The sequence below is a fragment of the Mytilus trossulus genome, chromosome 6 (genome assembly GCF_036588685.1).
Source record: "Mytilus trossulus isolate FHL-02 chromosome 6, PNRI_Mtr1.1.1.hap1, whole genome shotgun sequence".
NCBI lineage: Eukaryota > Metazoa > Mollusca > Bivalvia > Mytilida > Mytilidae > Mytilus > Mytilus trossulus.
In genome coordinates this window covers 86,171,521-86,197,888 of record NC_086378.1, presented here as the reverse complement: position 1 = coordinate 86,197,888, position 26,368 = coordinate 86,171,521, and the positions used below count along the sequence as shown (strand labels likewise).

Below are 26,368 nucleotides of genomic sequence, written 5' to 3'. Positions count from 1 at the left end.
CTGTAACAAATCATTGTATGGAGTTTTTTTTCAAAACTGCATCATAAATTGGGCTGATCTATGGAATATAAATTCTCCATGATGAGTTACAGATCAAGTTTTAGTTTCGTTCTGCTCTGCTATTTTTTTTCAAAAATTGAGGGTTGTATTTCAAGATTGAAAATTGTTGAAAATGACAGTTTTACAGACATTTTCTATAGGCCTCCAGATTTTGAGCTGGTTTTTAGCTCACCTGACCTGAAAGGTCAAGTGAGCTTTTCTCATCACTTGGCGTCCGTCGTCCGTCGTCTTGCGTCCGTCGTCCGTCGTCCGTAAACTTTTACAAAAATCTTCTCCTCTGAAACTACTGGGCCAAATTTTACCAAACTTGGCCACAATCATCCTTGGGGTATCTAGTTTAAAAAATGTGTCCGGTGACCTGGCCATCCAACCAAGATGGCCGCCATGGCTAAAAATAGAACACAGGGGTAAAATGTATATTTTGGCTTATATCTTTGAAACCAAAACATTTAGAGTAAATCTGACATGGGGTAAAATTGTTAATCAGGTCAAGATCTATCTGCCCTAGAATTTTCAGATGAATCGGACAACCCGTTGTTAGGTTGCTGCCCCTGAATTGGTGATTTTAAGGAAATTTTGCAGTTTTTGGTTATTATCTTGAATACTATTATAGATAGAGATAAACTGTAAACAGCAATAATGTTCAGCAAAGTAAAACCTACAAATAAGTCAACATGACCAAAATTGTCAGTCAACCCCTTAAGGAGTTATTGCCCTTTATAGTCAATTTTTAACAAATTTTCGTCAGTTTTTGTAACTTGTACAAAAATCTTCTTCTCTGAAACTACATGGCCAAATTAAACCAAACTTGGCGATAATTATCATTGTGGTATATAGTTTGAAAAATGTGTCTGATGACACCGCCTACCAAACAAAATGGCCGACATGGCTAAAATTAGAACATAGTGGTAAAATGCAGTTTTTGATTTATATCTTTAACACTAAGACATTTAGGGCAAATCTTTTAAGATTTAAATGTCCATCAGAATAAGATCTATCCTCTCGCAAATTTTCAGATGAATCTGACAACTCATTAATGGGTTGCTGCCCTAAAATTGGTGATTTTAAGGAAATTTTGCAGTTTTTGGTTATTATCTTGAATACAATTATAGATAGAGATAAACTGTAAACAGCAATTTTGTTCAGCAAAGTAGGATCTACAAATAAATCAACATGATAAAAATTGTAAGAGTACCCCTTAAGGAGTTATTGCCCTGTATAGTCAATTTTGAACAAATTTTCGTCATTTTTGTAACTTGTACAAAAATCTTCTTTTCTAAAACTATGGGCCATATTAAACTAAATGTGGCCACAATCATCACTATGGTATCTATTTAAAAAAAGTGTCTAATGACCCCACCTACCAACCAAGATGACCGACATCAGTAAATACAGTAACAGGTGAGCGACACAGGCTCTTGAGAGCCTCTAGTTTTATATGTGAGACTACCTTCATGTTTTTGTCCACATTTGTTATTGAAATTGCAGATTTTTCAACTTTTGGAGACGGGGCCATTTGTGTTGCTTTGACACATCTAGTTTCATGATTGAAATTATGTAGAAAATAACTACATGTATGCTGATAAAAAAGTAAGTTTAGGTAATTTAGTTATCTGTTTGATCCATCCCTTTAAAATTTTATTCTAAAAATATTTAATCTATAGATATAAGATTGACATATTTGGCTGAAGATAAACAAGTAAATAAAGTAATGAATTCAAAAATAACTAAGATGTTATAAGGTGAAAAGGAAACAATCTTTGATGAAATTATCTGATAATTATAATTATGATCTTTATCACTTTGTACTACATGTTTATTGCCCTGATGTCCAAAATAAGTTTGCTTGATTGATAACCATATTACATGTAATAGTCACTGGACACAAAGAAATAAAATCCCACCAAATATGATCGACATCTAGATAGCGTCACAACATATTTTTTATACCTTATCAAGATTGGATGGAGCAATGGAGCTGAGATGTGAAAGCTTTAGATTTTTATCCAGGTACAAATGTTTGGGGTTGTTTAGATCAAAAGGGTGAATGTAATAACAAAAATAGCTGGTTTTGAATGGTCGCTCAGGTGTAACGACATCGGAATGACTGTGAATTTAAATCTACCACTAGTTTGTTCATTGTCTAATTCACATTGTACCATATTTAATTGAAGGTCTAATTGATCTTAGTTTGTCGATATAAAAATGTCTCCTGAAGAAAGTGTCAGATTTCAGTATTAAGAGATGTTCGGTAAAAGTAGACTTAATAACGTGGTTGTAGTGGTGAAAGGTTGAACCTTAAAAGATGTAAACAGCTTCTTGAATTATAAATTTAGTTCTAAACATGAGATTGTCTAACTGTTCAAGGATGGAGTAGTATTTCACGATAAAAAAGACACCTGTTCGAGTTAATCAGGAGAGTTTGTTTTGTTTTGTGATATTTTGAGTGAAAATGTTGAAAATGTATGTTCCAGAATATAACAAAATTATATTACCATTTCCAAGGTAAGTCAGGCTTGTTTACAAAGTTTAATTGTATGTAAATGAAATTATAAGGTAAACAATTAGAAGAGGGCTTTGGAGTTTTAAGTAAACTTGAAAAATATAACAATGTAGTATAACACTTGATTTAATGGAATTTGAAAATAAACTCTTTTTAAAATGTAGCACTAAATATTTACAAAATAAACATGAAAATCTATAAATTTGCATTAAAATTTTACCTTATGAATATACTGCTATAAAGAAAATGATAAAATACTGTTTAATTTATATTGAAAGATTTTATAAACTTTTGTAATCTTGCATTAAGATACGAGTGTTAATTTTAAAGACTGTCCTGAGCAAAAACAAAAAAAGTTCAGTAATTAAAGTACTGTCACTTTTTGATGTTGATGTTTTAGATGGCAAAAAAACCCATATTCAATGTTTTGAATGGTTTCTAAAAATTTATCTGTTACAATTGCATTAACTTATATCCCTTTATCATTATTCTCCCTGACGAGAAAATGATAAACAGCATAGTTTTCTTATTTTGACTGATTCCATTTGGGGACATCCTTAGTCTTGATATACAGACCCTATAGCTTTGTGAACCATAAACATAACACCCAACGGTGACTTAAGCAAATGATAATTTTTCAGTTCTGATAATAGATAGCTTTAATAAAGTACCAGGGGATAACTTCTTGTACCTGTTATTTGTATTGATTGAATATTTTCCAACAAAGTCTACTTTTTTGCAGGTCCAAATGTATTATTTTAAATTTTATATTGTACAATAAAACAGTTGAAAGAATTTGCAAAATGTTATAGACATTTTGTTTGTGAGTGTTATCAACTAAAATCTAAGTTAAATTACATAATTGTTTATCATACCCATAGGACATTCACTGGACTTGCTGCTTGGTTTAGCGTGTCACATTTTTTACAAATCCACCTTTTTTGGTGTTTAAGTTAAAAAAAAATAGTAATCAAATTAACTGATTTGTATGTCAAGTGATCCTTAATTTGAAGGCCTAAATTAAGTCCAAGAAATATAAAAAGAGTCTTGCTAGTTTGTTAGTCTGCATCTTGTGCTGGACACAATTCCATGGATACTCATACCACAGTGTTCAGATTTCTTAAAAACTTGCTATTCATTTCTTGATTGCTAGGTATAATTCTAATGAAGATTTATTATGCTCAATAATAAAATATAAAAACTGCACATTTCTATTCTGTAGAGTCAAAAATTCCCTTCTATCTGAAAATGCTTAAGGTATATCTTTAGCAACTTGGAAGGAGTGAAACCATTTATTATTAATAGTCCAAAATATTGGAGTTATATAGTGTAATTAAATCACTTTTCTTTACTTAAAGTGGTGTTGTGAAGGGTTAAGATTAAAGTTTGTACTTTAAATCTGACCATGCTTCCAGCTGCGAATGAGGACTATTGTAACAATAGGAAAGCAGCATGTATCTTGTCAATATTAGTCTATTACAGGTATTCTTATTCAGGGGCTCAATTATAGTATATTTAATCTATTTGAAGAATTTCAACTATTGAAACTTAATTAAGTGATCTTAAGTTTGACCCCTATAAGATCACACTTTATCTAGTTCAGAGATCAGTAAATAATCTTATGCCCCACCTAGGGGCATTATGTTTTTCGGTCAGTGTGTCTGTTTGTTTGTTTGTTTGTCGTCTGTCCATCCGTCTGTTTTCCCACTTAAGGTTAAAGTTTTTGGTCAAGCTAATTTTTGATGAAAGTAGAATGCCAATCAATGGCGAATTAAAGTTTTGACCCCAATTTCATGGTTTACTAAACATAGAAAATGAAAGTGCAAGTGGGGCATCAGTGTTCTTTGGAAACATTCTTGTTTAACTTACAATGTAACAAAAAGTAAAATCACAAAAATACAGAACTTTAAGGAAAATTTAAAAAGGAAAATCCCTAATCAAGAGCTCAAATGCATCAAACGAATGGATAACAACTGTCATATTCCTGACTTGGTACAAAATTCACTAAACCAGCTTTTTCACCTTAAAAGAATGTTTTTTGGACATTAGAGTACCATAACATTTTCAACCTTGTAAATGTGGGGTAGAATTCTATAATTATAATATGTAATAGTCCTATAGTAATGTATTAGTGTCCTATTACCGATTTGTCATTTTAGGATGTTACGAGGTATCACCTTCTCCCCTCACAATACAACAACACGTTGTTATTTAATTGTCATGTTGGTTAAAGAACGTGGGAAAATTTATTGTAAAAATTATATTTATATAGCTTTGAGCTTAATGCAATTTGATACTTTTAGAAATAAATAATTATTTAATAGAGTTTTAAGGAAGTCTTAATATAGTCATGATAGTATGCTACCGTATCATGATTCTGATAATATTTGAACTTGGCTATAATTTAATTCTCTTACAAGGCATTGTTTTATATTTGAGAGATTAAATTAAGCTATTTAAAATTAATTTTGTCAAGAAATACTCTTTTCATTCAATACTGTGGGTTTAAATACTAGTTTTCAGGGATTTTTCTTTTGTGACGATAAATCATAATAACTCAAAAATAATACCTGAAAAGAGATAAAAGGATTTGCCAAAAAGACTGATTTATAGAACAGACAACATCAACCGCAAAAAAACACACATTCCACTATAATACACAAATATCTTATAGGCATTCTTGCAAAATTCCTTTAAACCACAAAATCAAGTAGCAACCCAAAAATGACTCCATACTAAGAGTTATCTTTTAAAGAGACTCATAAATATCACAACATGGAAGGTAAACTGGGCTTTTGAAAGAAAGGATTTTTTTTTTAGAATTTTTGATTATTGTGATGTTTATTTCATCCCAGTATCTGCAATAATTTTTGTTGGTCATACATTTTGCTTGATATTCCCCTCTGACAGCTATATCATTGTAAGATAATAAGGTGGGGATAAACATGTTTTAGGGTGCCCTACCATTCCTCTGACATAGGACAGTGATGTTAGAGCATAATATAAGAATGAACTAAGAAATCCTTTAGTAACTATTAGTAACACTCTAAAGCTGTCGTATTTGGCTTTTGGCATTACTTGTTAGCCTTTGTCCTTATTGTTAATTGGTTTTCTGTATTGGTAACTAGTGTTGTTTAAACAGCTTAACAGTTCAAATGAGGTAACATAATTCTCATGAAATTTATTCAATGGTTTTATATGCATGTAAACTGCATTTGTACAAGCATGTATTAGACTTATGAAAATGAATACACCATGAAAAAATGTATTGCACTGTATATTGAAGATGTTTGAAATGACGCTGACTATAAGGTAATTAAACAAACCTACAGAAATAACTTAAGAGGTTACAGAGAGGTATTGAAGCTTAAGAATAGAGTATTACTTTGTGTCAAGATGATAATATAAACAGAATAAAAACTATCATTATTTTACTTGTAGGACTATCAATCCACCACCAGAGGGAGGCACTGAAGACAGCAGCAGTAGCCGTGTAAGTTTTGACAGCTGTGCCCCTAGTCAAATATCAGCACAATCACATGCGACAACAAGAACTGATGACCCCTTATATCATGGAGACTTCAATGGGGCAGATGCATGGTGGACTGTAGATACTTATCTCCGTGGTGGATTGCATCATGGGAAGGGACCGAGAAACAAGAATGAAGAGGATACGTGGGACTTGTCAGATTCATTAGCCGATTTATATGTGGAAGCAAATAAAAGAGATAAGAGTTTTTCTGATGGAATGCTGACGATGGGCATCAATGCTGATGACATTGACCGTCCTTATCTAGATAAAGATACCAGTAATGGATATATAAGAGTATTCTTTTCTGATGCTGATAATTCACAGCTTTTCAAATTGACATTATCCACACAGTCCCAGAAGATATGTACACGATGTGGCAGACCACCAAATTCTCTCCATGTTCAGTTGAACGGGGACATTATTAAAAGACTAGAACCCTTTGACTGTCCTCTAGCCATACAGAATGAATATTTGCAAAGGATAGGATATACAGATATAAGTAAAATACAGGAGTTTGGTGCCAGTGAAGATCTGTCTTATCTTGTTAAGTTCTATGCAGGTAAGGAAATTATGTTTTGATAAATGGTGCATTTATTTTCGTCATTAGGGGTGTATTATCACTGTTTCTCTAATTCTTCGTCAATTTATCCCTTTCTGCACCCATTGTATAAAAAAATTTAATCAATGTGTGGCTATTTTGATCTCAGTACTTCAAAGGTTAAAATCTGATTATGACGTCAAATTTTCTTGCTTTCCTATGAATTTTCTATTGTGACGGCATGGAAAAAGGGGACCATGTCTGATGACGTCACATGGAAAGAACACATCTTTTTACTGATCAGTCGCAAAGAAGGAATAAGTTTGCCTGCCTATTGTTTGAAAATCATTAGAGAAACAGATTCCACCACTAAATCTTGCGTAATACAATATTAATCCACTCTCGACAGTTAAATTCTAAAAATTTAAAATGCTCGGCAAGCCTCGCGTTTTAAATTTGAAAATTTAACTTTAGAGAATGGATAAATATTGTATTACACTTGATGCAGTAGTAGAATCTATATATATCCTTTTAAATGAAATGGACAGAAGATTTTTTTTTTTAAGTTACATGCAGTTGACCTGACTGCAGTATTCTGCTGCAAGTTGTGTCTTTATAAAATAGTTTTATCTTTTGAAACATCTCTTAAGAGGGTACATATATTTTGTTTTTTCTCCCTCAATCAAGGTACACAGATTTATATTTAATAGTTTGCTACTGACCAATGACCACTGTCAACAACTCAGATAAAATATTTAATTGTTCTTATGCAATGGAACATACAATGTTGCAAAACTTACAACAGACTTTATCTTTTTTCACTTTTGGGTGTTTTAACACATATTTCACAGATGATAGAGCACTGCTATGTTAGGTGATCAATTTTGTATATTTAACAGGATTTAAAGGAGGCATCCAATTTCAGACTATATATCATGTAACTTAATAACCATTGCAAAAGTCTGAGAAAGTTTGACCTGAATTTTTATGTAAATATTTGTTGTGATGTAGAAATTAATGATTCAGTGATTTTGTTTGTATTATAAAAACCTCATTTCAATTTGAAATGGAGTTTTAAATGCACTGTTAAAATGTTAATAGTTTCGTCCTGAAAAAAAAACATACAAGGAAAGTAATCCAATACAAGTCTTATACTTGTCATTTATAATAACTTAAACATTAAGAAAAAAAAAAGAATAATGGCATTTTATTTTTTGATAGACTTCATCAGCTGGCCCCAATGGCCTCATTTAATATTCTTGCTGATAAAAACAGTATGAATGATTACTTAATTTGGTTTAAAAATATTGCCAATACTGTTTTGAATTTCGCTAATATTGTGATAGAAGAAACAATTGAAACACTTTATAACAAGTTTGGTATAAAAATGAAAAAAGTTCTTCTTCATTCGTCCTGCTTAGTAAAATCAAACTTGTAAATAAATGTTTGTTGATTTCTAACCATATATTTATTTGTAAGAGTTCAAAAGATTTATTTTTATAATCTTAAATTGTAATCTGTTTAATTGTCCTGGCTTTTTAAAAACTTGTTATTTTAACAACCTTTATAAGGATAGCAATTCTATTTAACCAATCTGTATTGATAATCAAAATATTCAACTAGGGCAGAAAATTGTAAAGATTTTCTTCACAGGATTTAAATGTTGTTTAATAACAAGAGAATTTTCAATGGAGGATTAAATGTAATTTGTAATAAGTATAAAGTTTGCCTTATAAATAGGATTATGGTTTGACTTCCTAATAAATAAGTCTCAATTCTAATCGGAATAAAAATTGATATTCCCATAGAACTTGTGGTATTATTTACTGTTTAACTATTTGTGTCTGTCTGTTTGTCCAACAACCAATATTTCCATCACATTTTTCTATACAGCTGCTGATCTCAATGTCTACATAGTTAAACAGTGATGAATTGTAATGAACAAACTCTTGTTAGATCTGTCAGAGGCACATTAGTCCTGTTTGCTGATACTTTGAAGTTTAGATATACATTTGTATGTTGCATGAACTTAAAATTTTAAGAGATGGTGTATGCTTAACAGACTACATTCTTTTCCTTGTAATAGCTGAACATATTTAGTTCATGCATAACCCATCTCTTGCTCAGGAGTTAAATTGAAGCTCACATGAATGATTCAATGAGGTTAAATTAATCACTTGCAAGTGAATAATTCATTAATGGATGTTTCTTAGCTTGTTTTGACAATATTGAGCCAAACTGGCTGCTAAAATGATCTCAATTAAGGAATAACAGTACTGTAGTTGAAGAGTTGCCGCTGTCCAATCGATTGTTGATTTGACGTTCGCAAATGCAGTTTTACTGGAGACGCGTAGCGGAGACAGTCAAACAGATATTTGAGACCCTCAATTCAAAATGGTGGCAACTATTCAAGTAGTACTGTTATTCTGATTTTAATGCATTACTAAAAGAAATGATACATTAAAGCTTGGAAAAAGGTACAAATTTGACATACAAAACAAATTCCGCCAAACTTCATAAATGAGTTATTCGCAAAGACGTCATGGCTTAAAATGTCATCGTACAAATGAAAACTTACAAACTGGAGGTTAATACCTTTCCTCTTCGATTCAAATTTGAATAAAATTATATAAAAATGGTGAATTTGAGGTAGGTGTTATTTTAATTTCGATAATTTTGTAGTAATCGAACATTTATTGATCCATTAATTCAAAATGGCGGGTCCTTCCTTAGTTACCACTTGTCAACTGTGGATTTGACAGTAACTTTAAGCCAATGAAAAAAAATGTTACATAAAAATTGCATTAGAATAGTGTAATACTGTCATCCAAATTTTATTTGACTTCATGATCAAAGCAAAGTCTTTTAAAAATAGCAAAAAATCAAATTCACCATTTTTAGCTCACCTGGCCCAAAGGGCCAAGTGAGCTTTTCTCATCACTTGGCGTCCGGCGTCCGTCGTCGTCGTCCGTCGTCGTCGTCGTCCTGCGTCCGGCGTTAACTTTTACAAAAATCTTCTCCTCTGAAACTACTAGGCCAAATTTAACCAAACTTGGCCACAATCATCATTGGGGTATCTAGTTTAAAAATTGTGTCCGGTGACCCCGCCAACTAACCAAGATGGCCGCCATGGCTATAAATAGAACATAGGGGTAAAATGCAGTTTTTGGCTTATAACTCAAAAACCAAAGCATTTAGGGCAAATCTGACATGGGGTAATATTGTTAATCAGGTTAAGATCTATCTGCTCAGTAATTTTCAGATGAATCTGACATTCCGTTGTTAGGTTGCTGCCCCTGAATTGGTAATTTTAAGGAAATTTTGTTGTTTTTGGTTATTATCTTGAATATTATTTTAGATAGAGATAAACTGTAAAAGCAATAATGTTCAGCAAAGTAAGATCTACAAATAAGTCAACATGACCAAAATGATCAGTTGACCACTTTAGGAGTTATTGCCCTTTATAGTCAATTTTTAACCATTTTTCATAAATCTTAGTAATCTTTTAGAAAAATCTTCTCCTCTGAAACTGCTTGGCCAAATTATTTGAAACTTGGCCACAATCATCATTGGGGTATCTAGTTTAAAAATTGTGTCCGGTGACCCCGCCAACTAACCAAGATGACCACCATGGCTATAAATAGAACATAGGGGTAAAATGCAGTTTTTGGCTTATAACTCAAAAACCAAAGCATTTAGAGCAAATCTGACATTGGGTAAAATTGTTAATCAGGTGAAGATCTATCTGCCCTGAAATTTTCAGATGAATTGGACAACCTGTTTTTGGGTTGCAGCCCCTGAATTGGTAATTTTAAGGAAATTTTGCTGTTTTTGGTTATTATATTGAATATTATTATAGATATAGGTAAACTGTAAACAGCAATAATGTTCAGCAAGGTCAGATTTACAAATAAGTCAACATGACCAAAATGGTCAGTTGACCTCTTTAGGAGTTATTGCCCTTTAAAGTCAATTTTTAACCATTTTCGTAAATTTTATATATCTTTTACTAAAATCTTCTTCTCTGAAACTGCTATGCCAAATTGATCCAAACTTGGCCACAATCATCTTTGGGGTTTATTGTTTAAAAAATGTGTCCGGTGACCTGGCCATCAAACCAAGATGGCCGCCACGACTAAAAATAGAACATAGGGGTAAAATGCAGTTTTTGGCTTATAACTCAAAAACCAAATAATTTAGAGAAAATCTGACATGAAGTAAAATTGTTAATCAGGTCAAGATCTATCTGCCCTGAAATTTTCAGATGAATTGGACAACCTGTTTTTGGGTTGCGGCCCCTGAATTGGTAATTTTAAGGACATTTTGCTGTTTTTGGTTATTATATTGAATATTATTATAGATATAGGTAAACTATAAACCGCAATAATTTTCAGCAAAGTAAGATCTACAAATAAGTCAACATGAACGAAATGGTCAATTGCCCCCTGTAGGAGTTATTGACCTTTGTAGTCAATTTTCAATCTGCTTCCTTTTTTTAATATTCACATAGACCAAGGTGAGCGACACAGGCTCTTTAGAGCCTCTAGTTATCTTTTGAGAGAAACAGCTCTACCTCTTCTCTATTCATGTAAAGCTTACAATTATTTTCTAATAAACCCTATAAAGTATCAAAGCTCTGGTCTAAATTCCTTCATGATATAGTTTTAAACTCAGTTCAACTGTTATTCAATCCTTAGTCATTTTTGGATTTTTTCACCAGTAATTTTGTCTCTATTTAAAGGTAACAATTGACTATGTATGTCCCTATAGAATACATAATACAATGATTTTATTGACAGATTTGTTATAATTTTCGGAGAAGATGGAGATTTTATGACAATATTCCCTTTACAATACCATATAAATGTATTTCCCAGAGATGTAGTGGTGTGTTTATTTATTGACAACTTGATGTTTATAGGATACCTATATAGTATTGACAATATTTACGACTTACGTTTCTGGTATTGACAGGGTTTATATAGAGGTGTATTGAAAACTTGTTGTTAATGAGCTACATATATAGTATTGACAGGCTATCAATATTTATAGCCTTCACTTGGGGTTGGGCTGTAGTTGTGGTGGGTGTGAGGATTTTCAGAGGTATATTATCAAATTTTTGGTGTTACCGTATAGCGGGTTATTTTCGCGGGTGTAAAATTTCGCGATTTTCATTGAATAAGGTATACGAAAAATTTTGGCGGTTATTATGTACACTTTTAAATTGGCGGAATTTATTTTGGCGATTTTGTTCTATCCGCGAAAATTCACACCCCGCGAAAATAACCCGCTATACGGTATTTAGACTTGCATGTACAGTTGTCATGTAGGTAGAGTTAACCGAGTAGACTGTATAGTGAATAAAAAAAGGGGGGGGGGGGGAATTTAAAAACTAAAAGTTATTGAAATATTACATAATAGACAAAACCCTGGCAAAAGGAGAATAGTCAAATAGTGTTTTTACCTTTCAATAAAACACTAATCATGAAAACTAAAGATTGATTAACATGAAGGCCATCAAATAATTATAAATTAAATCAGGTCCTTTGGAAGGGTAAACAATTCCTCCACCACTACTATCATTAATAGAGTTGCTGGTTCTAATGGGATTTCTTTTTTAGAAGTTTTACAGCGCAGCTCATCCCAGTCTGAACTGATCACATAAAAGCACTCAATAACGTTATGTTATCTAAAATAGAATTATTGTCATACTAAATATTTAAATTTACCATGAAATTTCTGTTTATTCACACAAACAAAGAATAAAAAGTATCCATATATGGACATTTTATGTTCATGCTTACATTATGAAATAAATAAAGATAGACGTCAGTCATCAAAAGCTAGACATCATCATTTAGAGAACAAAAACCTGGAATAATTGAAAGATTTTCTGATTTCACGATTCAGTTATCTACCCTTTGGCATTAGACTAAAATTTGGAGAAATATGTACTATTCCCCAACTTAATGTGTTTGTAGCTCTTAACACCTTTTATAACAAGAAAATATGTAAAACGACGATAATTGAGTTTTAAAGGTGTAATCATATTACTTGATTATCTCCCTCTAGGCTGTGTTTTTGTAAAGTTATTGAAATGTTTTGATTTGAAGTGTAAAACTGAAAGTCAAAGTTTGTAATATTTTATCATTATTTAAACTGTTACATTTCGAACAATGAATAATTATTGTACTAATTTATAAGATTGAATAATATACAAGTATAAAGTTTGTGATAATATTTATGATATCATGACTTTGCTTGTAACAGTTTGTATTATATATTAACTTACAATGAAATTGACAGAATGTTGACTCCACAAAATTGAAATGATTTTGCAGTTCAGAATGTTTAAACTTGAATTAATTAGTGTTTTCAAACTTATTATTAAAAACAGTGGCCTTCGAAAGAATAAAGACTAAAGGGCTGTTTATTTATGTGAAATTCTACAGATTCTTTTTCACACAAAAGTAAATTATCCTGACTAGGCTACAGTCTAGCGTGAATTTATGTAAACTTTTATGAAGATGAATTGAGACTATATTATATCTAAATACAAAAAGGACTGTAATTACTGAATCCTGACTTTGCATGAATGATTATTTCTTTAATGCATTTGTATGTGAAATAATGGAGGAAAATAAGTAGGTTAAAGAAGTATATGCAGAAAATTTATTCTGCAGTCAGCCATCCATTTAAGGAATGACAGTAATATTTTTAAGTATAAAAAATTTTGTGCACACTGAATAATGCGTGTAGCGGGTTATTCAACAGTGTGCACCACATCATTTATGTTATGTCGAAAAGACAGAAAAAACATAAGAGTCATTTCTTATAATTTAATTCTAAATTCCATCTTAAACCGTAGAAAACCATGAAAAATCGTTGCTGACATCACAGTCACATGACTGAATTATGTCTATGGGCTCATCACAAAATAACAGCAGCCAATCAGGAGATGCTTTACATCCAAAATTAAATTAAATTATTTGTATTTAGATCAAATGTACTCATAAATTCAAGATTTATTTGTATACCAACCGAGATACCAACAGTATACAAATAAATGTGCTGCTCCTATGTTGAGTGTACAATTATGTTAAAAAAACAAGTTCATGTCGGGGGGTCATTTTGGGGTTCTTTTCTCTGTCTGTGTTTAAGCCTTTTTAACTCTTTATATACATCACGGACAATGGTTGGGAATTAAAAAAAGGTAAACCTTAAAGCTTATGATTGTAAAAAATGCCAAATAAGGTGCAAAACCAAACTTTTGGTAACTGTTCATGTATAAAAAGTATAGTTTAAAGACAAAATTCTGTCATAGAATAAAATTATATATTTCTAATGGCTAGCAAAACTGACAAAAACACTTTGTTTACCTAAAAGATGTCTGAATTGTTTGATAAACTTAAAAAAATATTTTATCACTTAATAGTATAATAATTAAACATATTGATAAATCTTGCTGAAATGTTTGGCAATTACAAATGTCAAAAATCATCTAGTGTTCCATTGTTTTGAACAATCTAAATCTGATTGATAGATTGGTTTGACTTTTATAAATATGTCAATCTTTCCAATGATATAACAACTGCCATTTAAACACCCCAGAAAAGATCTATAGGGACTAATATTAAAAGATCAGTAGTTCAATTATATTGTTTTATCATGTAATACAACTAATTAGATAAATAGTTCTGTCACTTTGTGGTTAAATATCAGGATCTAAAGAAGATATTTGTCTAATTGTTATTGTTTGTAATGTCATGTGTGGTTAATTTAATTTGTTGACAGTCAAATAGTATAATACCACCACAGTGCACAACCACTAAATATAATTGAGAAGTCTTCAAAGCTTTCATTAGCTGCAGCATCAGATCCAAATATAGTAACTATTTATACAAACTTCAAAGGTGTTTGTATCCTGCTATCTCAATTGTATTTTCTTGTGGTCTTGTATTGTATTTTCTTGTAGTGTTCTATTGTATTTTCTTGTAGACTCTTATTATATATTTCTTGTGGTCTCATATGGAAATATTATTTCTTGTAGTCTCATATGGAAATATTCTTTCTGTAGTTTCAGTAGGAGGTTGTGTAATCTTTTGTTTGTGTAATCTTTGTTTGTGTAACTGTTGAGGGATCCTGATATAGCAAATCTCAATAAAGTCAGCATTGCAATATGATAGCTAGCCCACATTAAAATGAGCAAAAAGACCAAATAACTGCTCCAAAACAAACTACAACCAAGGCAAATATAAGGGGTTTCTGTGTGTAAACCAAAACATAGTCTCAGCAAATCATACTGGCTTAAAACAGAAAGACAGTTAGAATAATAATATTTATTAAAAAATCATTTAATTTTGGCCCTTGAGAAACACTCAGCATACAAACACAATTTTGAGTTCCTGCCTGAGCAAGTCAGCTTGCAACCTTCAGTGTAAGGAAGAACCTGCCTGCCCGACAATGCGCCAGCCGGGGAATGTGAAGCGAGGGTTCTCCACTTAGGTGATGAGACTAGGCGTCTCATCGGCAGCCAGGTAGTGCAAGGGTCTGCCTGGGGGATAGCCCATGTACTCGTGAAGTAGCAGGGGTCTATCAAACTGGCACTGGAATAAATTTGATAAAATTTGTCCCGAAATGCTTGGGGATGAATGAAATTTTAGAAATGACCAGTGATAAAATTCCATTAAGGTCCAAAAACTCAGATGGAAACATATGAGTGCCCCCAAGGATTTAGGAGTTTGGATTATTCACCTTCAATAAAGTCATGAGAAAAATAAACAAAAAAATAATGAAAATATATGTTACATACTGATTCATAATAATGTTACTACATGTACATGTATTACTAATGATATTTAGTATTTAAAGATTAGAAGTTAATGAAAAAAATTTCTTAACAAAACTGCATACTTGTTAGGAAATAAACATGAGAATTTTATAAACAAAGGTATCCAGTATTCAAAACATTAAGTGATTCTATTAACATAGAATTCAGTATCCCAAATTTGAAAATGTTATAAAAAATGATATTCAGTATTCCAATTTAAAAAAAAAAATGCTATACAAAAAAGCAATCCAGTATCCAAACAAGATTAATTCAAAATTTTATATGTTTAAAGATTCAAACATGATTATACTACCATAGTCAGTATATTCAATGATGAGAATGCTATAAAAATGATATTCAGTATATTCAATGATGAGAGTGCTATAAAAACGATACTCAGTATATTCAATGATGAGAATGCTATAAAAAAATTATATTCAGTATATTCAATGATGAGAATGCTATAAAAAATTATATTCAGTATATCAATGATGAGAATGCTATAAAAAATTATATTCAGTATATCAATGATGAGAATGCTTCAATGATAGAGTGTGTCAGTATCAGTTTCTGAAATGCAACAGCTGCACCAGATGGTTGATAAGATTTGAACCTTATAAGAAATGCAATCAGTTTTCAATTCAGAGTGGGGGAGAAACTGCCTGTATAACAATCTGCTAGTTTAGGGAATGTGGAGCGAGGATTCTCCACGAAGAGTGAGACATGGCGTCTCATTTGTAGATGTTTGTATGCAAGGTATGCTTGGGGATATCCCTGTGCTAGTACATTACCATACAGGCATGAGAACTATAAATCCATAATTCAAACATGATAAATTTTCCTTAACAAATTTGTGAAGAAAATGCCACTCTGTTCAGTTAAGGCAATTATAAAATAATACTTTCGGGCTAAAAAATTCTCATCATTGAATACGATGTTATTAAATGCAGTTATATATTTAATAATTTTTTACGAGGTGTGTCAAATTTCACAGCTATAAAGTTCTGTTAGATTCTAGGGTATATGTAGTATTAAAGCTATGTATACTTCCATCTGCAATTTATCATTATGTGAGTAAAAGTTTAAAATACATTATACTCTACAGAAAATATCACTATATCCCATAGTATAAATATTTTTAACATCTATAAGACGATATAAACAATCTCTATAATATCTTAAATAAATAGGAAAACTGTAAAGATCCTTGGTTTTGACATATTTTAGATGTAAAGTTGTCTATTTAAAAAGTGTATGTTGTCCACACTCAGCATACAAACACAATTTTGAGTTCCTGCCTGAGCAAGTCAGCTTGCAACCTTCAGTGTAAGGAAGAACCTGCCTGCCCGACAATGCGCCAGCCGGGGAATGTGAAGCGAGGGTTCTCCACTTAGGTGATGAGACTAGGCGTCTCATCGGCAGCCAGGTAGTGCAAGGGTCTGCCTGGGGGATAGCCCATGTACTCGTGAAGTAGCAGGGGTCTATCAAACTGGCACTGGAATAAATTTGATAAAATTTGTCCCCGAAATGCTTGGGGATGAATGAAATTTTAGAAATGACCAGTGATAAAATTCCATTAAGGAAAACTGAAATAAAGAAAAAAAATATCACTAGTTTAAGCTGAGTTGTTTCTCTAGTCATGAAACAATATTGAAGGTGTTATAGGAAGGGGAAGGTGGGAGGTAAATTGAATAATAGCACTGTAAAACTCCATCAACTAGTCAGGCTGCTATGAACCAAGAAACTGATTATACAAAGACCATGCAATAGGCTTTACACACAGATTGGGTACATCTAACATCCAGGGGAGGAGACTGACCTACTGACCCTCAAATAATATACTATTTATTGTGTAATCAGTATTAAAGAGATCTGGTATCATATTCTGCTTCCTCTCCCACAGTGATTGTTTGTGACATGTATCTGATTAAGACAAGATTAGTGTGCCTCCTAGTGAGATTCCAGTTGTAACTTCAAAGTGTCAAATGTTAACAAGTGGTCTGTGTATGTTAATTAATTGCATCCATAATGTCAGCATCTTTATCATAAAATTAATTACTTGAAAACTGAAATAACTTTTCTGTTTGTATAAACAATACTTAAATTACATATAATTGTTCATAGCTTCAAATTTGTGGAACAAATAGGAGAAGACGATTTTAGGCAAGGGAACAATGTTTAAATAATGGGTGAATATTTTAGCATTTGAATTAAATTTTCAAGTTGTCACAAATATTTGAGCTGTGCCTATTAATAGAAATCGACCTTAAAGAAAGCACTTTACAAGTTCATGTATAAGCCTTTGATTGATTTTGGAACATTCAAATATGAAATAAAGATGCAACTCATAAAAATTTCGTAAAGATGTGACTGCATTTGATTACCGTTTGATTTAGATTAGAATCTAGTTATTACCAAATAAAATGGAATAATATATGTGATGATTAACCATTATCTTTTTTATAAAATCTTAATAACTCAATTTTTATTTAGGTTATACCAAATCTATAATAATTAATGCAGTTAGTATTTTTCAGGTAAACCAATATCAGATAGTACATATTCCAGGAACCAGTTACAGTCTTTAGTACTGGTACGCAAGGGGAAACTGATTTACCAATGGGTAAAACGTCTGTGTGTCATCTCGGGTACCAGATTAATGATCTACAGAGGTAAGGACAGGATACCAGTCATAAGAAATCAATGTTGAAAACCTGTATCATTACAGTTTATAAGAGAGTTTAAGTTTGCAGATAAAAAGTAAAATAACAAAAATACCAAACTCAGAGAAAGTTACAGAAATTGAGATCACTAATGTATTCATATGATATATATAAATCTATATCTGATCAAAACTACCTTGAACAGGCATAATGGAACTAGAATTAAAACTTTTTATACTTAATGACCAGTGAATGAATATGCAATTGCCATAGGTTATTCATCAAAACACTAAATAATAGAAAGAGCTTGTAGGCATGATAAAACCTCATTTTGACATTTTAATCTATCAGATTTTATAGAAATACAGCACAGACCAAGGTCATAACCTTATGGCAGGTCAACATATATAGATACTTAGATATTCATAGATTCAAATCTTAAAACAATGACATTTTTAAAGTGCTTCTTTCTCTTTCTATTTCTTCACTACAATGACCTGAGTATGAATTTGAGTAGGTATATAACTAGTGTTTGTCAATTTAGTATGAAAGTCAAATCTCTCATCTTTACGATGATGTTAATATAGTCAGTTCTGTGCAGAAATAAAACAAAACACTTTTAGTCTGTTTGATGATGTATACCATAGTTTGATATTTTTTAGACAAAAACAAGAACTCAAAACCAACAATAGTTCAGCTTGCTAAAGGTTCTGTTGAAGAGTCCCAGTTCAAAGGTCATGACTTCTGTCTGAAGTTGACCTCCACACTTCAAGGTGATAGGTCGGTGTACCTGTCATTTACAGATGAAAATGAATTTTCAAAATGGTTCAGAAAATCAAAGAAGGTAATAACAAAAAGAATAAAACAGAATCTGACAGAATACAAACTTTGTTAAAAAATTTATAGAAAAGAAACAGAAATGATTTTTAGTAGACAATTAACATATCACAATAACCACCAACACAAAATTTGATGTAAAAGCATAAACAGCAATGGACAACTCATGGTGTGAATATCCTTATATAAAAAAAAGGCACAACATAAGGGGGAGGGGTGGGAGTGATGGTTAAACCAGTTTTATGTGCACTCAAACCTTCCAATTTTGCCTAATTATATCATATGTCTTAAAAGTAAAAATGGCATATAACAAATATTCTAACATGATGTCCTTCAAATGCTTTGAGTACACACCCGTGGTAAAATATGAATATATTGCTAGGGCTGTTCCTATTGTACTCCCACGTCATATGTATTTTAATGAATGAGCTACCCGACGTCATAGAACAACGACGTCAGAATATAAGCATTTTACGGGAAAAATCATCACAACAAGAAAACGTAAACAACCGATGCTAAAATGTGATATAAGCCAATTCTTTTTAACATATAAGACATTTGAGTAAATTATCATTAAATTCTTCCAAAACTAGCTAAAGACATTATTATAAACAGTTTAAGCATGTCACTTATTCAGTTTTTTCCATTCTTTTACCCAAATTGAATGGTGCGTTTGTTTATGGGAACGGCAAATATCAGCCTTCACCTAGAGTGCTTTGATCCAAAAGAATTGCCGTATTTGTCCTATAAGAATTGAAATAATTCATGGAGGTTTGAATATATCTATATTTTACCACGGGTTGTCCCTTTATGCCGATATTTTACCCCTCGCTATCGCTCAGGGTAAAATATTTGTCATAAAGGGCCAACCCGTGGTAAAATCACAATATATTCAAGCCCCCACGAATTATTTCTTAAGCATATTTTTTTTTTGGTAAGCTAAATTTGGAGTGAGAACAAGAGATTAACATGAATTTTGTAAGAAAAGAATAAATAGACACAATAAGTTTTAAGATCATCATCATCTCATTAACAGTAATTGATTATGATATGATATATTTGAATATGACATTGAAATTTAACAATCATTATTTGATATTTGTTTAAATTATGTTCTTTAGGCTACAGCAAAGTTACCATCTAAAGCTGATTTATCAAATTGTCACTTAGAATTCCTACCAGAAACTGTGTTCATTAACGAGGATTTACAGAGCCTCAATCTGAGACATAATGCTCTCAAATCTCGACCAATAGAGGAAGATATTTATACCATTGGTTGGTTGGATGATTTACCAAGGTAAGTTGAAAATTGGTTTTTATTTACAGTTGGCCAAAGTTGACAGTTGGCCAAAGGCTCAATGTTATCTTTTCAATTTCTTTTTTTTTAATTTTTTAAATTCATCATATTTTATTGAAATCTGCACATTTGTTAGTTTTGAACATCAAATACGGGTACCTTATCCCTGCCTTGTCAATTTCTTTGCATGTCTGAGAACAGGTTATATGGCGTTGTCAGTTTAATTTTGACAATTGAGTTTGAATGTCCCTCTTTTTTTCCTGTAGTGGTATTTGATTATTAATACTTATTATACTTTTTGGCAATTTCCACAGCTGTACTACTATAGTCTTAACTTATAAATCTCCATTAAATGAAACTATTTGTACTTGAGTTTATTAACATATTCCTCAAAGAATACATAAAACTAGTCTTAACTAAGCCAAAACAGAAACTAAAGTGTTTGTTTTTATCAACAGGTTCCACAGCCTAACTAGTCTTAACTTAGCAGACAACAATCTTCTCATTTTACCATCATCATTGTGTAAAATGAAGACTTTGACAGAACTGAACATAGCTAGTAACCAAATATCAATATTACCACCAGACCTAGCAGAACTTACCAAGTAAGATATACTATAATCAATTACTTAAAAAAAACCTTATGATATCATTAATGCACACACCAGACCAAAACTCTGGAAAGCAAAACATATGAAATGTAAATTCAGAAATCTTTGCATGTGTTTATGAATGCAAAATATTGCTAAGCAAACTATTACCTTAATATTAGAATTGTTTAATTATGAATGGAAGATTGCAATACAGCATTTCCTAAAAATGTGTGAATTTGCTATGCATTGTTTTCTGTAAAAATTGATGCCCACAGTAATTTGATAGTTTTAGTATTAGAATGACATTCTTAATGGCTTCAAAAAAGGAATGGGACCTTGAAAAGCATAAGCAAAAGTTGACAGGACTATGACCATAATAAAATAAAGTATGAACTAACAAACAGCCGTGCACAAAACACCACCCAGAAATTTTGCAACACAAACACCACAGCAAAATTGATGTTCGGATACACTTGTGTGCTGAAAATGTGAAATTTCCTAAAATACACATAAATTGTCTGTTTTTATTTTCAGTTTGCAAGTTCTACAAGCACACAACAATCATCTGACTGCATTACCATTGGAGATGTGGGGGATGAAGTCACTTCATGTTTTAGTGCTGGCTTTTAACCATTTTACAACAGTACCTGAAGTCCTTCTAAACTCCCAGCATGCAGCATTACAACTTGACAGCATTATCATGGCAGGGAATAGAATAGAAAAACTGACTTATGAAGTGTTGTCTAAAATGCAACATATCAAGAAAGTAGATTTTAGAATGAATTTATTGTCACTCTTGCCAAGTGAAACTATAAAATTTTCATTTTTGGAAACATTGACTCATTTAGATGTGCGAGACAATCAGATTCCCGACTTAGATATTCGTTCACTGAAAGGATTGGAATATCTGAATTGTGAGAGAACCGAGATGCATACATTACAAATAAATGGGATGTCACTGAAGAATGTGTTAGCTTCACATAACAGTAAGTAAAGAAGGCATTAAAAATATAATCAGTGGTGTTTCATTTTGTTTAATCTCTATGGTGAACTGTGGTATGGAAATATGGTCATTTCTGTAAGTAAAATTGTTCCTAAAGTAGGGTATCTTTTCAGCTGTGTGTGATGTTTAAATATGCAGCCATTTTGGAATTATTTCTGCATCTACCCAACATATACCAGATTGTTAGATGTGTTAAAATTAAATCCATGAAGCCTAAGAAAAAAACGGTTTTAAAACAAGAGACCTCCATATTTGTTAACTCCACTGTGCTTTAATTGTAATCAAAGTTTTTACATACTTTTTATTTGAATTCTGGATGGATTTAAGCAAAGAAACGAGAGATAATAAGCTGCTAAGCAACACTTAAAATATTTTCAAAATTGTTACACCTATTTGCTAAAATGATCCTTAAAAATTCACATAACTTTAAATGCTACATGTGCTAGTGTAGCTTGAAATTGGCTCTGGCTACGAAAAATAATGTACTTTGTATTTTTGATAATAACCTTTTGAAAATATTACAACTTGTTTGAATACATTTTTCAACATTTATAAGTATGAATGTTTCGTGATCATGTGAGATTCAAATGTAATGTTATTTACCAAAATAATATTTTGACTGTGCTGTACTATGCATCAATATGATCAAGAGCTGTTTAATACAAATATTGAAAAAAAGTACAGAAAAAAATGAGGATGGAAAATATTAACACCTGTTTCATGATATAGAAATGATATTAATAGTTCATAATTGGAACTAGGAACTATTGAGATGAAGAACCACAATAAAAGCACTGTTCCTTTGATATCTAATGATTCATCATATCTTCTCAAGATTAACTTTTTAATGCATAGCCAACACTTTCCCACTGTTTCACTATAAATGTTTTTAAAGTAATGTTGATTTGTTTTCAGAGTTAGAAACATTTTCCATTAATCCTAAACCAGAGTGGATTGTTAATATAGAGATATCACAGTTAGTATAATGTATTCTGTCTATCTTAAATTATTTATTGTTGCCTGAGTTCGTTGTAATTGTAAAATATGTACTCATCCATTATATGGTAAATGATTTGTTTTCTTTCTATTATGCAAATGGGTAAGCTAATGAGGAAATTATGTATAGAAGTATTTATTCATTTTTATGAGAAAACTTTACCATATATGAAAAGTTACCATATATGAAAAGTTATGTTAAATGCACATATTTTCATATCTTTACCATATTTTGGAATTATTGCCAGGAGTTGTTTTTTTATTTAAGCATTACTTGAGTGCAATCTGGTTTAAGTGTTCTTTATGCCAAATTTTCATCCTTGAGAGATTTTTATGAATAAAATTTTAAAAATCAAAATGTGTCAAATAGTCTAGCTCAAAAGGTTAAACAAATGTGTAATAATTATCTATCATTTAACCTTTTTGTTGTATTGTAGTAACAAGTTAAAGACGTTACCAGGATGGATGTCAGAGTGTTTCTTTCTCCTGAAGTTAGATATCAGTTATAACCAGCTCACTAAACTACCAGGAAGGCAAGTATTCTGTTCATCAAGCCCAAACTAATAACAGTGTTATTGCTGACTTCATTTCGTTAATTTAACATTTGGCTCTGTTGCCATATTTTATTTTTTTAATGGACACCAAATGCTCCTGAGAAGCTAAAGGTTGTGGAAATTGTACTCAGTTTATCCCGCTAAGGGAGGGTTACACATATGCAGGATGTAAAAAAAATACTCATATTTTGTTAGGCGCAAACAATACTCTTCTCATCTTTCACAGATTATAGGCTCTAGTGAAAAAGGTTTATTTTAGGTATACTGGTAACTGTTCATTATTTAAGAAAATTATCATGAAAAATCATGATGCTTTCTTTTTCAATGACACATGTAAAAAATATACAAAATGGAGTAGGAAAAGGAAAGGGCCGATTTTGGCCTCAAATTTCAGGTTCATCTAAAGAAAGATTTTGAACACTTTTTAAACACTGAAGTATCTATTTCAGTGGATTCAATTAGTTTATGTGGAAGTTTTTAACTGGTTTAGTCATTAAAAACGCTCTGTATCAAGCTTAAATATGACAAATCTATCAAATATGCAAAAAAATGTAACTTTTCAGTTGGTTTTTGTCAAAAATGAATGTGGCCCCATCGGTGTTCTTATCAACCTATGTATATGTATTATCATCAAAAACAACTTACATTTCAACATTTAGAATTAACACGAATGCAGCCACCATCTAACGTTGAACGTGTGAAGGTTTCAGTAATTAGGCATGACTTAATGATGCTAGTGCCTGATATATGTGCATTGTATTGTAAAACACAGCCCATATTTATGTAGCAGAATCATTCTACTTTCTAATAGATAACTAAAAGTTTACATTTTAAACTGTTAAACTGCTATATTTTGGGGCCAAAAAGAGGTCTTACTGGACCTACTCATTTATAAACCTGGACTGTACGATATAGTTATAATAGTTCTTTAATGTTATCAGAAATGTGATTATTTATACATTAAAGCAACATGTGTATAAAGATTCAGCTATTTGATGATATATAAATTTCTGTCATTTATTTCAGGTTATTTGTCGAGGCACAGAAGCTGAAGATATTAAGAGCCAATCACAATCAAATATCCACATTCCCAGAAGATATTGGTAAAACAGTGATTGAGGAACTGAACTTGGAACATAACAAAATAGAATCCATTCCTGCTGAATTGTTTATCAAAGCTTCTAAGTAAGCAGTTAGAATTATCAGCATGTGTACCAGTATTTGACCCCTGAAATTGCAAACATTGTTCAAATCTTTCAAATTATGTTGTTTTTATTGAAAAAAAGACTGAGTTGTTTTCATCTGAAAATTTATTTCAATAGGTTAAAATTAAAATATTACAAGGTTTACGTATTTGACCTAAAATGACAGTTGTTTTTGGTTAAAGTATAAAAGAGGTAGAGCTTAACCAAAAAAAAAAGTTCTTCACATAGTATCATACCTTCTCTTTTTCTAACGAAGAAGTTACTGATTGGTGGATAATTGTCTGTCTTTGGACATGCTTGAATATACTTCTTTGAATTATTTTTCTAAAACTTTGACATTATTCATGATTTAAATCAAATTTGAATTATGCGTGAAAACAGCATTAATGTGTAATGAAAAGGTTATTTCTCTTGTTTAATGCTTTAAAAATTTTGCTTATTGTTTACTGCAATCTTTTAATGAGTTATTGTTTTCTATCATTGCAGGTTAAGGTATTTGAACTTAACAGGGAATAATTTAGAAGATTTGCCAGAGTTACCTCCCTCTAATTCACCATATAGACTATCAGAGCTGTACTTGTCTTTCAACCATTTAGATGACCTGGCTCTAACATTTGTCTGTACATTTTCAAGATTAAAAGTTCTACACCTGGCACACAACTACATTACAGAACTTAGAAACAGGTACTTGTTAAATGAATTTCTCTAACAGAAGACATTAAATATTTTGTACTTGATTGTAGCAATAAAAATACTATTCAGATTCATTGATTGATGGTTGCTTAACATCAAGCAGCAAATATATATTATCATCATGCATCTTTTTAAAAAGGACATTTCATAACTTTTTCCTTCCTATTGTGTGCCTAACCTAAAAGAAATGAAGTAGTGTTGTACATTATTCTATATGCATTACATGTACTAACATTGAAGAAATTTTGAAACTATTGTAAATTTATGTTAAATTTTTTGTTGAATGGTTTTCTTTTCTTTTAGGGATATAGTGAGACTAGATACTTTACAAGAATTGAATCTATCTGGGAACAAACTGAGACATTTACCTGTAGCTGTGGGGAAACATCCAAAATTACAAGTTCTTAGAATCAATGCAAACTTCATCAAAGATTTGCCTGATTTTAAGAGAGCCCAAGCATTAAAAGTATGTACAAAGAAATTTGTTATTGTTTACTAGTCATGTATTAAAAATATTTATTTAAACTAAAAATACATTCATTGTGTTCATTTTTTTTTTTTCATTTTTAATTACAGAATACACAATTTATTACTTTTTAAATCAAAGAATGTTTTTCAACTGTAAATTTGTAAAAAAGAAATATTTCATAACGCATTATATAACAATTTTTAATATATTTTTCAAAGGAAATAAATAAAAAAATTAAATAATTACTTTTATTCCTTGAGAAGATTTTTTATCACTTGCAGCATGTCAAATTGAACTTTATAATAAGGGAGATAATTCATTGCAGGTACTAGAAGTAGGTTCCAATCGACTGTCAGATATCACTGTAGCTAACCTGATGTCATCCCAAGTTAACTTGCTGGATATATCTGGTAACAATATCAACCTAGACACCAGTGTTCTTAAAGGAATTAGGTAACTATCTAAATGATATCCATATTGTGTGAATAAAATGACATTAGTTTTTATAAAAGGGAAGTAACTCAGAATAATTACTTATTCTTGTTTACTTTAAAATATGAAATATTATTTGAAATTGTAAGATAATCTATGCATA

The 26,368-nt window shown here is 31.2% G+C and overlaps 1 protein-coding gene across 6 annotated transcripts in view; it reads left to right on the top strand.

Moving 5' to 3' along the window:
• Positions 1-26,368, top strand: part of LOC134722095 (PH domain leucine-rich repeat-containing protein phosphatase 2-like) — a 58,928-nt gene that overhangs the window by 25,427 nt on the left and 7,133 nt on the right. For 2 of the 6 annotated variants that reach the window (XM_063585565.1, XM_063585570.1), the window contains exons 2-13: positions 6,005-6,654; positions 18,001-18,135; positions 18,789-18,970; positions 20,085-20,260; positions 20,719-20,865; positions 21,388-21,839; positions 22,772-22,832; positions 23,290-23,385; positions 24,433-24,591; positions 25,098-25,295; positions 25,608-25,770; positions 26,099-26,226. In XM_063585565.1, coding sequence (XP_063441635.1) covers positions 6,005-6,654; positions 18,001-18,135; positions 18,789-18,970; positions 20,085-20,260; positions 20,719-20,865; positions 21,388-21,839; positions 22,772-22,832; positions 23,290-23,385; positions 24,433-24,591; positions 25,098-25,295; positions 25,608-25,770; positions 26,099-26,226 — 2,547 coding nt within the window. Of the gene's footprint in view, positions 1-1,960; positions 2,071-2,135; positions 2,566-5,693; positions 5,724-5,783; positions 5,876-6,004; positions 6,655-18,000; positions 18,136-18,788; positions 18,971-20,084; positions 20,261-20,718; positions 20,866-21,387; positions 21,840-22,771; positions 22,833-23,289; positions 23,386-24,432; positions 24,592-25,097; positions 25,296-25,607; positions 25,771-26,098; positions 26,227-26,368 lie in introns of those variants that run through there. The other 4 variants (XM_063585567.1, XM_063585566.1, XM_063585569.1 and 1 more) reach the window with 4 other exon arrangements.